We start from the raw sequence: 14035 nt of genomic DNA, 5'->3' as shown, positions 1-14035 counted from the left end.
GGTACATTTTTGGTGACTCCGACTCCATATTTTGTAAAACGGACATGGTATTTAGTGGACATGGCCATAAAATGAGCATGGTAAAAAATGTTTTGCCACACAATTCTGACCCTCTTTCTGTTTTTCTAATGTTGAAAGGTATGCTCAAGTGATACTATGCAATGTGGCATGTAACTGTGTTATGCAATGTAGAACGTTTTCCTGAATCTGAAATTGGTTTGCACCCCTTCTGCAGCATTGACAACGAAGACTAACTGTTGAGCGTACGTTGGGCAATGTACAATCTAAGGAAGTTATACTTCCCCTGTAGATTTTGCAAAAATATTCTTAACTTTCTGGGACCTGAAGATTTCCCCTCCATTTCCCAACACAGGTTTCTTTTGTTGCCAACATTGTAAAAACTCTGCAAGAAGGCCCCTAAAACTGCTGCACTAAACAAGTGACTAGTAGCTGAGACACTAGTGAACACAGCAGGCACTCGCTCATCTGAAACTTTTAACCACAGTTTACATTCCACAATAGGCCACAAGGAATTTTAAGTGAAACATTTTTTTCATTGCTTGATTTTTAATGACTAAATCTAGGTGGCTAGATCATTTAAAGCACATTTTAGCAGCTTGTTCTTGGGGCAACAATACAACTATTTCAAACTTAATAATCCAAGAACTAATTTTAGATGTTTTTACTGAAACTTGTTTGGTCTAAAAAGAGGACTTACTTTTAAGCTGGTCTTCTATTCTATAATTATATTATTATACCTTTAGTTTATCACATAATTGAGTGGCTATATATTTCAGATAAAATTTGTAAAGTGATTAGTTGATTCTTACTAGATGTTTTGCAACATATGATGCAAATACTCCTCAAGTCTGCATTATGTAAATGTATGTGTACATGCACAGTCACAAGATAGAACATATACTCTTTTGTGACATCTGTTATAAATATGTTTATCTTTGTTAGGTTTGTTGGAAGAATAACTATAAATCAGCATTCAGAAGATATTGTGAGGTAACTTATTTTAAACACATGTATGTACTTTGTAGATTTAAACGGGGAACTATGGCGAAAATTTTAAATAAGCTTCAGCACACTGAAATCTGCAACTTTATAAATACCATCAATCAAATATTCTGCATTGTATCTGAAATAATCAAGTTTATGTTCACTAATCCTCTCTCAGCATCTGTTTCTCTTCATTATGTCTTCATTCAGCAGTGGGTTTTAGCTATTCATTGACAGTTAGATCCAATATATCTTATGGGGCTTCGTTTCCTAGCAGATGAATTAGAGCTCAGTGAAATAACTGATTGCAGTAGAAACAAAATCTAACAAATTAACTGCATTTTGCACAAATTCTGCATGTAGAGAGAGAGAATTTCTGGTGATTTTAATAGTGAAGCGCGCTGATACATCTTCTAGGCAAGAGGAGCCCCCCCTATAAGATATAATGGATCTAACTGTCAATGAATATCTGACACCCAACTCCTAAATGAAGACAGAATTAGGAGTAACAGATGCTGAGAATGGAAAAGGGACGATATACTTGTTTATATCAGAAATGGTACAGAATATCTAATTGATTGTATTTAGAAAGTTTCATATTTACAATGATCACACTTCTATTAAACTTTCATTTTCGCAAAAGTTTCCCTTTAAGATCAGCATTCTTATTCCATTTTATTGTGGGTTTCTGTAACATCTACAAAAATGTTATATACATTTCTAGATCTCTTGGGCCAGAAAACCTCCTCCTTCGTGGAGCACGATTAAAAAACACAAAGGAAATTTTTGGTAAGGAGTTTAATTTTGTATAAATGACATGGCTAAGCTGGGAAGTGTATCGTTATAAGCAGTGCTAATTGAAGTAACCAGTTTTTGGTGATGCCACACATTGTGTATTATAAATTCACTTCCTCTTGCAACTAATATTCTGTCTGATTTTCACATTGATGCAGCTAAATGAGAGCTGAATGGTTCTTATAAAACCTGTGTAGATCTCTTCAATCACAGAAAATAATATTACAGCTTTGTGTACAATATAAATACTTATATGGAATGTTCTTTGTACACTGTAAATTTGTACTCGTATTTAATCTGAAAATCAATTGCAGAATTCTATATTTGTCCTTTATTTTAAAAAGGCCATTAAATTCAAGTGTAAACCTCAATTTTAGGAATCTTTTCTGCTGCTAGCCACAATATTTATGCTCCGGGATGGATTTTATATGCTTTATGGCAACAGTTTTAAATTGTGAAGGTAAAAACTTAAAATCCAAGGCATAATATGTTCACAGTATGACAGCTGCTTGATCAGTAACAAGATGCTTCTCTATAACATCCATCCACGGCTTCTGTTCATACCCAAGCACAGGACTCACCTATTCATAAGAAGACTTGCGCACACTTGTCCCCTTGATTACCGGACTCCAGGACATACAGAGTTACATATCGTATGTGTAAAGGCTGACGAGCCAATTCACACGAACAATTTTTGTTATGATTTGATATCCCGGAGCCCCACAAAATTTGGACAATTAGAGGGTAGGGATCCCTACTCCCCATGCAGCGCTGCTATCTTAGTATGTTTTAAATGTTTTTAAATGCTTTTGGCGTGGTGGTTAATAAATATTGCCTTTTATCTTAAATATCTTTTTCATATGGTTATATATCTTATCCCATGTTATGGGAGCCTAATATTGGAGGAGAAGTCCCCTTTCTTGGTTCATTAGTATATAGAAGATGCTTCTCTATGTCACAATGAAAGATTGTAGTGTGGTATAGTCTGATGATGGTTTCTATTTAGTGACTAAGTACACTGATGTAATTATCTCTGCAAAATAGATTGTATTTGCTCCTTTAATTTGTGAAAGTTTAATTAACCTCAAAGTACCGTAAACCTGTTAATCTTAAAATACTCTGTGTAAAATTTCTCAGTAGGCTACGGAAATCACTCAAGCTAACCACAAATTTATTTTTGCCATAATTATAGGTGTTGCAATATACACAGGGATGGAAGCAAAAATGGCTTTAAATTACAAAAGCAAATCTCAAAAACGATCAGCAGTTGAAAAGTAAGTTTGATGGCTGTTTGCATTTAAGAGCCTGTACTAAATTGGTTAAAACAATTAAAGGTAAACATACAGAATGCATTGCATGATAAAGAGCACCTATTGTTCCCCAGTTCATTTGATATGCTAAACTCATTTTCAGCATAAACCGTTATTTTTTGTGTTTATATTGAACATACAGTGATCTGAAATGTATTTCCCTCTTCCTAATTACCCCTATTGTTTGAAACAACGGTTTCAAAAGGGAACTATTTCAAGCTTATATTTAATTATTACTTCCTTTATTTAAGGAACAACGTTATCCTACAGCCATATTACCCGTGTGTAAAAGTAACTGTCCCCTTAATTACTAAACCAGTTGACTGAACGTAATTGATATATATTCAGCTGATTTAAAAAAAAGCCAATTAATAAATATATATACCATTGCCAGTAACACTTGGTACAGTGGTAAATTTTCCTAGTCGGTGTTCTGGGAGACTGGACAGAATTGATGGTAATGAAGTAAGGCAAACCATGGCAAATGTCCTTTGCTTTATGCCAGACGTATTGTAACCTGTCATATGCAAATACAGCATTCCCCAGTGAGAGCATAATCACAACAGACAAACATGGTAGTGTTTTGGTGTGAGGTCTTTTGCAGTCTCGGGACCAGGGCACCTTGCCATTACCGATGGGTGGATAACTCTTGTTCCTAAAATAAATGCAGTAATCATTTTAAAGTTATGAGTTTACTTGGGTTCCCTTATGCCTGAATACATTTTGTTTAAAGATCAGAAAGTATTTAGTTTCACAAATGTGCAATAATAGGGGAAACTAGGAAGAGGACAAATCTTTTTCACACCACTGTAAATATTTATAGTACATAGCTTATTTGCATTCACTATTTATGAACCTGGTAACATTTTCCACACTACTGTATATTTTGTTTACTTTGAAACAAACTTTAGTGAGTCAGTTGAATGTAAATGTTTGCCCATAAAGTTATGTTTGAAATAATACATAGTTGTGTTAAATAAAAAGAGAATGGAATCTAAATTACTGGGGGAGCCAAATGTTGGACACCCCCAGTGATTGTATCACCTATCTAATAAGCCCTGGGCTGGTGCTCCTGTTAGCAGAAAACTACACGGGCCTGGGATACTTTTCAGCAAGCACCACGGAGTGATCCTCTTCTTCCACTTCTTTCAATGCCCCCAGGCCGACGCATGCTCAGTAGAGTGAAAAAGACAGCTATTTTGGTAAAAGTCTGTTTTTTACTCTACTTTGCATGTTCACCGGCGTGAAGTAAGAAGAAGCAGGAAAGGGATTGCCCTATAGATCTAGCTGAAGAGTACTGCGGTCCGGCGCACTTAACAGGAGAACTGGCCCGGTGATTGAGATTTTTTTTTCTCATTCTAACCTCTGTATAAAAAGCATGATAATATCACTTTAATTTTATGTTTGTCTAGGTATCTCATTTGAGAACTATTTGAAATCATGGCAATATGGTTATTTTCTTTTCTTTGTTTTAGGTCAATGAATTCTTTCCTGCTTGTGTACTTGATTATTCTCCTCTTTGAAGCTATTCTAAGTACAATATTAAAGTATGCCTGGCAAGCTGAAGAAAAGTGGGATGAGCCATGGTACAACCAAAAAACAGAGCATGACAGAAATAGTAGCAAGGTTTGTAATTTATCCAAAAGTTTCATTTTCATGCCTGAAACATAAAGATTGTGTCATATTAGAGCATGGAAGCCATTTCTTACTGTAACTTAGTCAAAGTAAACCCAGTCATATTACCATGATAAATATCTATATATCAGCATTTGCCCTTTAATATACACAGATCTATATGAGCAGTCTAGAGTTAATTCAGGAACCTCTGTTACCTTCATATGTGTCATTCATGTTACCAAAATCTAAAATGTGAAATCTGTGAAATTGTGACCCAAGCAGACCTAACTTCAGTGATAGCCCTACTTTGAATGCCAGTTATGAATTTGGCTAGGCTTCCACTAGATTTGAGCATAAATGCATTATGTAAATATGCTATATATCTAAAGTTGATCCTAGAAGCCCTTGTCAAGGATGTATGATTTTGTTTAGCAAGTTTGTAATGGAATTAAATACATTACATTTTTAACATTCTGCCAGTATATTTGTTAAAGAGAAGGAAACAATGTCACTGAGAGGAGGGTGTAAGCTACACCTCCTCCCCACTCTAATCACTTACTTTTCTAAACAAGTGCACTTATAGCATCTTTTGCAATAAATTCCATTATCCATTTCAGCCAATTGCTATTGGGTGAGATTTGGATACACTCATTGAGCTACTAAAATTTTTGTACCTAAAAGAGCTTCTGTGAAGCAGACACGTAGTGCTAGAGGGACACTTAACACATAACTGTTACATAACATAAGTTATTTAGAATGCAATGGGTAACTGGCATTCTGAATAGGTATCTGCCACAAAGTTCTGTTTATATATAGAAAATTCGTAAGATGTGATTTGTATATTGCAAAAATAACTACTATACTTTTATGCACATAGGTTTAAAGCATGTTATTAACAAGAATTGGATTGCATTATCACAACCTCTGTTTATTTTGTTTCTAATCTGTATCATCTGTTTTGAAACTAGATCTTGAAATTTATTTCGGATTTCCTCGCGTTCCTGGTGCTTTACAATTTTATTATACCTATTTCACTTTATGTGACTGTGGAGATGCAGAAGTTCCTTGGATCATTTTTTATTGGCTGGGACCTTGACCTTTATCATGAAGAAAGCAACCAAAGAGCACAAGTCAATACTTCTGATCTTAATGAAGAATTGGGACAGGTAAATACTGTTTCCCCATGATAATATCACTGTGTGCCACATTAAGTAGGAATGTTTTGTCTTTTAAAACTTACTCAGGGACTTTAGTTTGACCCTTTATATAGACACAGACAGGCCGTAGTTAAAGGAAATATGGCCCCCTTTTTGCCATGAACTCATTCATATGGGCTTATTTAAAAGCTGAATAAACACTAAAAAAAAACACTTTTTTTTGCTGTTTTACATAAGTTTTACATAAGTTGCATTTAATAACATAAACCTTCAAAAATATTGAAGAACTGGAAACTTGATTGTTAAAGAAAATAAAAGTTCCCAAAAAACATTTGTCACAGTTAGTTGAAGGCTGCTGACCACACTTAAGTGAATGTAAAAGAAGTGTGTGGGGAGTTCAAATGTGTAGAGCCAAAACACCAGGTTCAGTGGTTACATGGTTTTACTTATCCTGAATGTCTTTCAAGCTTTTTGTGGGTGGGCTATATCCCTAGATAATGGGTATTTCTGATAAGAATATTAAAGACAAAGGAGTCCATGTTTGTGCCTACACCTCTAGTTCTTCAAGCCTAACAGGTTTTTGTTGAATGCTAGGGTTACACTTTGCTCTGTTTTAACTAAACTGGCATATATTCTGACAGTTTTATGCCTTTTATTCAAACAGGTAGAATATGTGTTCACAGACAAAACCGGTACACTTACAGAAAATGAGATGCAGTTTCGAGAATGTTCCGTAAATGGTATTAAATACAAGGAGATTAATAACAAACTTGTACCCGAAGGCGTGACTATGGATTTCCCAGATGCACCCACCACAAGCTTAGTAAGCCACTGACTTATCATTAAAATAGTTATTTGTGATTTGGGGGAAGGCACATGCCATGTTTTATCTGTTATGTAACCCGTGCAAACACAGTTTTTACCAGTGCATGCTAACAGAATATTATATGTTAATTACTTTAAATGCTTTTATATATAATTTGTGTATAGAGTCTTCTTTGTTATATTTTTGACTTCTATTAGTTTAAATGTTTGGGTAAGATTTACTTGAGCAACACTTTTCATGTGAGGATTCCCCAGAATGTTTGCCCTTCACTTCTGTCTCCCCCTAATTTTTTTATTTTTTTTTTTACAAGGGGGGTTGGGTTGCTGCCACCCAAGCACACACATCTACAAAACTGGCTACATATTTTCCATCATTATGACATGCAATATTATTGTCTGGATTCAAATAACTTCTTCTGCATTTCACAGAGTATGGAAGAAGAACTCTTTTTAAAAGCAGTGTCTTTGTGTCACACGGTTCAAATCAGTTATGACCAAATAGATGGCTGTGTAGATGGAGTCCGCTTTTCAAATGGAATGTCTAATCAGTTGGAATACTATGCCTCCTCGCCAGATGAAAAGGCTCTGGTTGAAGCATCCAGAAGGTTGGAGCATGCAAATAACATTTATTCTTCCTACCATTATTGAATGTTTTATGTAAGCTCTTTTTTACCCAGCCAATTCCCTTAACCAAATACTGATTAATATGGTTAGAATAGGCTAACATATTATATGGCACACAGAACCACTCTCAGGTGTTTTATCCCCAAATCAGGACCTCCCATCCCCTTTTCATCTTATTGTGTTAAATTGAAATTCACTGATAAGTAGCACTTTAAAACAGTTCATAGGGATTTTGACTTAATGGAGAAGGACATGCAAAATTAAGTAAGCTTTATCAGAAAGGTCTATATAAATACACCAGCAAACCTCTGTAATGCTTCTCTGAGTCCTCTGTCAAAAGAAACACAACATATATAACTATATATATAACTATATTTGAGGTTAATTTGTACAAGATCTAGGGTAAACATTTCTTTGATCTCCTAAATATCTGAAACTGACATATGACTAATTAAAGGACAAGGCAGCCCCTGGCAACGGCAATCCTCCCACTTTAAGTGCTCCTTTGTGCCTCCTGAACTGCTGTTTTTTTTTTTTTGTGTGTGTATACATGGGCTCTGTATCAGACTTCCTGTTTTCAGCATAAATCTCCAGGGCTAGGGCTTGAGCATGCTCAGTTTGTTCCCCCTCACTCCTCCCCTCCCTGCTGTAATTTGAGCCCAGAGCTATGAGTGAGCAGGGAGAGACTCGGGCAGGAAGTGATGTCACACCAAACTAATATGGCAGCTGCTATCCTAAACAAACCGAGAGCTTCTAGAGTTGTTTATTCAGGTATGGTAAAGCATTTTGCAGAATAAATATAGTCTTATTGCACTATTGTGGCTAATCTATTGGCAATAAACTGCTTTGGTAGCTTTCCTTCTCCTTTACAAACATGCCAAGCTTACCCTGTGTGTCATAGATAAGCTGCAAAGGTTTTTTTGTATGGTTTAACGGTGCCAAATGTTATACACCCAATTCTCTTTAGTAACTTTTTTTTTTCCATTCTGTTTATAGAATAGGAGTTGCTTTTAATGGCATAAATGGAGAAATTATGGAAATCAAATGTCTCGGAAAACTTGAAAGGTAACAGTACTGCAAAGAATATTCATAATATATAGAACTCTGTTTAACAGCCTTTTCATATTTGTGTCCCATATTTAAATATAGAAATTATGCAGATTTAAAAGCCCTTACATTTGTTTTACTGTTCACGATATTGTTTTTTTTTTTGTTTGTTTTTTTTTTTTTTTTTCTCTTTGACTCCATTATGATCCCTGTTGAGGAATCAATATGGCTTTTTTTCCAACCATTACTTGAAATAGTTGCAGCTTTTCATATGTCAATTCAACTACCAAACAAAGGAACTGGACTCCCGTATATACTTTAATTAAAAGGAGATGCTTTGATGGGAATAACACTAGGCATTAATGGATGTAGCACAGGACTGTCCAACTTGATGTCTACAGATGTCCCAGAAATGCAAAACAGAGGAAAGGTTTACCAGTATAAAGTATGAATTCAGGTGCCACAACCAGGGTACTTGAACACCACATAAAACATTAATTTAGCTGGCTCTCACAAGAGCTCCATTGTGCATGCCAAAGTTAAAAATAATAATAATTTTTATCATTCAAATAACATGACTTACATGCTTCTTATGTGCCGCAGGCCACGAAAAGTTTAAGGCTCTCTATAGACATGTTATTTTGAGTAATAAAATACTTTTTATACTTTATCCTGCTAATTGGAGTTTTGGGTGCCAGCCCAGTTTTTTTTTTTTTTTTTACGGCCTTGATGCTAACCTTGATCTCTCTTACATGCCTCTCTGCTTAAAGGAACAGTTCAGTGTACAAATAAAAACTATATAGATTGTATGTGCAAAACTATAGTTAGTTAGCCAAAAATGTAATGTATAAAGGCTGGCATGACTGGATGTGTAACATAATAGCCAGAACCCAACTTGCTGCTTTTCAGCTCTATAACGCTGAGTTAGTCAGCAACTTGAAGGGGAGCCACATGGTACATTTCTGTTCAGTGAGTTTGCAATTGATCCTCAGCATTCAGCTCAGATTCAAAAGCAACAGTTATGACCCATGTGGCCCCCTCAAGTCTCTGATTGGTTACTGCCTGGTAACCAATAAGTGCAAACCACGAGAGATGAAAAGCAGGAAGTAGTGTTCTGGCTGCTATGTTACACATCCAGTCACTCCAGCCTTTATACATTACATTTATGGCTAACTAACTATATTAGAAACATTTATATGTTGCACAGCCAATCTATTTACCCAGTTTTTATTTTTATAATGAACTATTCCTTTAAGGGCTCTTTGTATGAAACTGTAATTTTCATATAGTCTGAACTGCATACATTTGATTTCTGTCCATACATAAATGTCTGCTTAGATAAGGGTTTTGTCTTGGGAGCAAAAATGCTCCAAATCATTTTCCAACTTTCTGATCAGCAGTTGCTGAGCAACAATGATCTTTACATTTGAGGGCACCATTTACGGTAGATCAATGTGGCATGTTCTGAACATTTTGTCAAAGCCTATTGAGCTACTAATAGTCCAGGCATCAAAACATTTCAGTAGCCTGAATGTCATCTATTCTCACATATCACAGCTAGGTAACTTGTTTCAAACAGAGATCATAAGATCATAAGATCATGACCCCCTTCCCCCATCATTTTAAGGACTCAAGTGTTTATTCAGATCCTGCATAAATATTGCAGGCTCTTTTGATCAAAATATAAACTCTTACAAATAGGCATTGTACAGAGTTGGTATTAATACCTAACACTGGATAATATTTTTACTGATCTTGGTGTTAAACCGGTGTAGCTCAGCAATATAGAGTATGTCCTCATACATTTGGGAAATCACCCGTAGCCATAAGCTGGCTACAAGATAAGCTTTAGTTCAGCATTCTGTAAATATTTATCAACACCTCCATCTGTTATTTATTTAAAATGCCTATGGAGAAATGCTTCTTGGGCATGCTGGGAATTGTAGTATTGCAACAAATAATCAGATCCAAAGGATGCTCAAGGCAAAAGTTTAATACTTGTATAAAACCGTAAAACCGTGTAGTGTATATGTTTTGAATGGATGTATTCATCTTACTTACCATTTTCAATCTACCAATTGCCCTTCAAACAGATATGCGATCATAGCAGACAGCAGACTCTACAGCTGTTGAGATGTCCAGTAGTTTAAAGTTCCTTAATTACTTATTCATTATACGTTTACTATTCATAATTTTCCACATTCTATTGAAAATGAAGGGGATCAATTTGTATCTAGCGATTAGATTTGTAGTCAAATTAGACTTTTGCGTCACATTTATACGTGTGTTCATTTTTTCAGCTTGGTTACATTCAGTATCTTACTTGTGTTTCTCAAGGTACAAACTTCTTCATGTATTGGAGTTTGATGCAAATCGTCGTCAGATGAGCGTAATAGTAGAGAGTCCATCTGGTAAGCACAAAATCTGTTTGTATTTATGTTTCCTTTAAAGTGGTTTTCGGCGTGCCTTTCATTTACCTTCTTAATGCTTTCTAGGAGAAAAGATACTTTTCACAAAAGGAGCAGAGTCTTCTGTCCTTTGCAATGCAAAACTTGGAGAAATTGACAGAACTAGGATTCATGTGGACGAATTTGCTTCAGTAAGTTATATAAACAAGGCAAAAGTGTTATCTGTAAGGCTGTGTGATTCAGCATTTCTGCATTAGGACAGAGATTTGTTTGCTCTGCTTTGATTTTCAGAATTCTGTCAATAGACTCATTTTGACAGATCCCATTGTACTCATGATTATTCATTATTTATCTTGATCAGACTAGATTAAGCTTGGTCAGCCTGGATAACCACTGTTGTATTGCAGTCATCATTTACATGATAATTTCATCTTCCAATGCACTTTCTCTGTATATGGAATAGGGATGAACTGAATCCAGGATTCAGTTCGGGATTCTGCCTTTTTACAGGCAGAACTGAACTGAATACGAATCCTAATTTGCATATGTAAATTAGGGACAGGAAGGGAAATCACATGACTTTTTGTGAGAAAACAAGGATGCAAAAAAAAAAAAAAAGTTTCAACTTTTTCCTTTCCCTACCCCAATTTCATATGCAAATTAGGATCCAGTTTGGTATTTGGCAGAATCTTTCACGAAGGATTCGAGGATTCGGCTGAATCCCAAATAGTGGATTCAGTGAATCCCTAGTATAGAACACTACCTCTTATAATGGCTCGTTCTATTGATTTCAGGCTATGGTCAGAGGACGATTTAGGCAATTTGGCTCTGCTTGTGGCTTTTGTTGTGTACATTTATATAAATAACTACAAAATAGTGTAGAAAATTAACCTGCCTTATTTTTAATGAGAAAAGGGAAAAGCCAGTAGAACTGGTACTTTTTACAGTTTTGCTATTTTAGCAGCCTGAGGGCAATACAGTTTTTGGCTTTTGTTAGAAATAAACTGCAGGATAAGGTTATGTATAGAATATTTTAACCATGATATTTTTTTCTTTTAGAAAGGACTAAGGATATTGTGCATTGCCTATAAGAAGTTTAGCCCAGAAGAATACAATGAAATTGATCAGCGACTGCATGAAGCCAGGACTGCCTTGCAGCAAAGAGAAGAACGCTTAGCTGATGTTTTCAATTTTATCGAAAGAGACTTGGTGTTGTTGGGGGCAACTGGTGTTGAAGACAAGTAAGCATGTGCTATATTGATGTACTGCACAAAGTTAATGTTAACAGATGATCCACAAATGGTTCATGTAATCGCATGGTTTTCTATTTTATCATTGACGGTAAAATATAAAACCATGCTATGTATTCAGACTGGTGCTGGTTGCTTCCGTTTTCTTATATTTGCTAAAAATAGATGGATCTAGTTATGCATGCATGCATGTATGCGTTTCTTTTTAAAATGTTATTTTAACTACAACTTATTAATGTAATCCTACCAGTTGGTGCTCTTCTCATTTTGCTTATAGGTAAGTAAAATATGAGAATTTAATTTGAGAATTAAAAGTAAAGAAATGAGAAAGAAGTGAATGTATGAAGAAATAGTGATACATTTATATGGAGGAGCTAGGTAAGGATTGCTGCCAGGTGTCCCATATTCTGTCAGATTTGTTTGGCAAGCCTCTTGTCAGGTAAATAATTATGTAAATTTCCTTTTGCAAGTTTGTGTTGTATCCATATTAAGCATCAGATGGGAAGTATCCATCAAATAAAGAACAGTTGTTTTTAAGCATAGTAGTTCCATAAGAGAATCTAGCATTTGTTCTGGGCACCAGGGAGTCAACTAAACCCAAAAGATATGGTGTGCGTTAAGTACCTGTGGCAAAGCAAATTCATTAGCAAGAAAATGTATCATTTGTTGCCGAAAGGTAGATTCCACTAAACAGTCAAATATCGTATATAGTAAATTAGCTTCAGGAACTTTACACCTGTGGCAATCTGGAAACTTCATCCTACCATAGTGATTTTGTTTTTTGTCGTGTAAATTATATGAGGTGTATTATTTTGAACTGTGTTAGTTTGTCACTAGTGCAAATTAGAAGCTAATAAGACATCTATAATTCTTCCCACAAGGAGCCTACTCGTTTTCCACTTGTACTTAATCCTTTGTTCATAATTAACATTCCGGCGTGCCAGTATTTTAAGCGTGAAATCATAATGTTGTCATTGTTATGTTTATTAAACTGATATTAGTGCTTCACAGCTATTTTATGAGTGGCTGCATTGAGAGATACTTATATGGGCACATTTTTGGAGCAGAACACCAATGGGGCTCCTCTTAGTTACAAATGGCATTTTCTGAAAGCATGGAAACTATTCTATAAGACACTGGAAAATGGCCATACTATAGATTATATTCATGCATTTCCCCATATGACTCTATATGGTCTGGTTTAGTCCATTATGGGATGATTGTGACTGGTTTTGGACCCCTGTACTCTGATCCTGACTTTCTATGAAATTAAAAACAGATGATTGAATGCAAAGGTTTCACAGTTGTACCTATTTTGAAACTCTTGTATTTCATCTTTGTTTAGGGGTAATTTTTTTCTTTGAGTTTTACTGTAGTGATTAGCAGCCAAATACAGGGATGGGATCCATTATCCGAAAACTCCAAATTACAGAAAGGCCATCTCCCATAGACTCCATTTTTATCCAGATTTTTTTAAAATGATTTCCTTTTTCTTTGTAATAATAAAACAGCACCTTGTACTGGATCCCAACTAAGATATAATCAATCATTTTTGGAAGCAAAACGAGCCTATTGTAAATATTTAATGTTTACATCATTTTCTTGTAGACTAAAGGTATAAAAATCCAAATTACTGAAAGATCCATTATACCAGGTCTCGGGCATTTTGAATAACAGCTCCCATACCTATAAAACTATTTCCCATTTGATTTATTGCTTTTCAGTTTTGCCTAGTTTACTTTATTCTTAGCTGACACACCAGAGGATATAGGTCATGATGGTCCAGAATGATTGTTGTTCTGCACTAGAGAATATGCACAATTGAGAAATGATGATATTTGACTAATGCTTTAATAGCATGATCATAAATTCCTTTTACTTATAGTGTATACACAGATATACAATTATATTATTCCTGCAGAGGGAAACCTCTGTACTGAGTGCAGTTCACTGGGAAATCATGTTGGGGTTGGGGGTCTGTGTCCTATCATCTGATA

General features: G+C 35.3%; 1 protein-coding gene across 7 annotated transcripts in view; it reads left to right on the top strand.

The window, feature by feature from the left end:
• Positions 1-14035, top strand: part of atp11b.L (ATPase, class VI, type 11B L homeolog) — a 64047-nt gene that overhangs the window by 24131 nt on the left and 25881 nt on the right. For all 7 annotated transcript variants that reach the window (XM_041563313.1, XM_018263670.2, XM_041563314.1 and 4 more), the window contains exons 8-18: positions 964-1011; positions 1730-1794; positions 2993-3074; positions 4586-4736; positions 5696-5893; positions 6549-6707; positions 7139-7314; positions 8330-8398; positions 10718-10791; positions 10876-10979; positions 11848-12029. In XM_041563313.1, coding sequence (XP_041419247.1) covers positions 964-1011; positions 1730-1794; positions 2993-3074; positions 4586-4736; positions 5696-5893; positions 6549-6707; positions 7139-7314; positions 8330-8398; positions 10718-10791; positions 10876-10979; positions 11848-12029 — 1308 coding nt within the window. The remainder of the gene's footprint in view (positions 1-963; positions 1012-1729; positions 1795-2992; positions 3075-4585; positions 4737-5695; positions 5894-6548; positions 6708-7138; positions 7315-8329; positions 8399-10717; positions 10792-10875; positions 10980-11847; positions 12030-14035) is intronic.

This window comes from Xenopus laevis, chromosome 5L, assembly GCF_017654675.1.
Source record: "Xenopus laevis strain J_2021 chromosome 5L, Xenopus_laevis_v10.1, whole genome shotgun sequence".
Lineage (NCBI taxonomy): Eukaryota > Metazoa > Chordata > Amphibia > Anura > Pipidae > Xenopus > Xenopus laevis.
The sequence above is the reverse complement of the archived record's forward strand: the minus strand, read 5'-3'. Positions and strand labels throughout refer to the sequence as shown.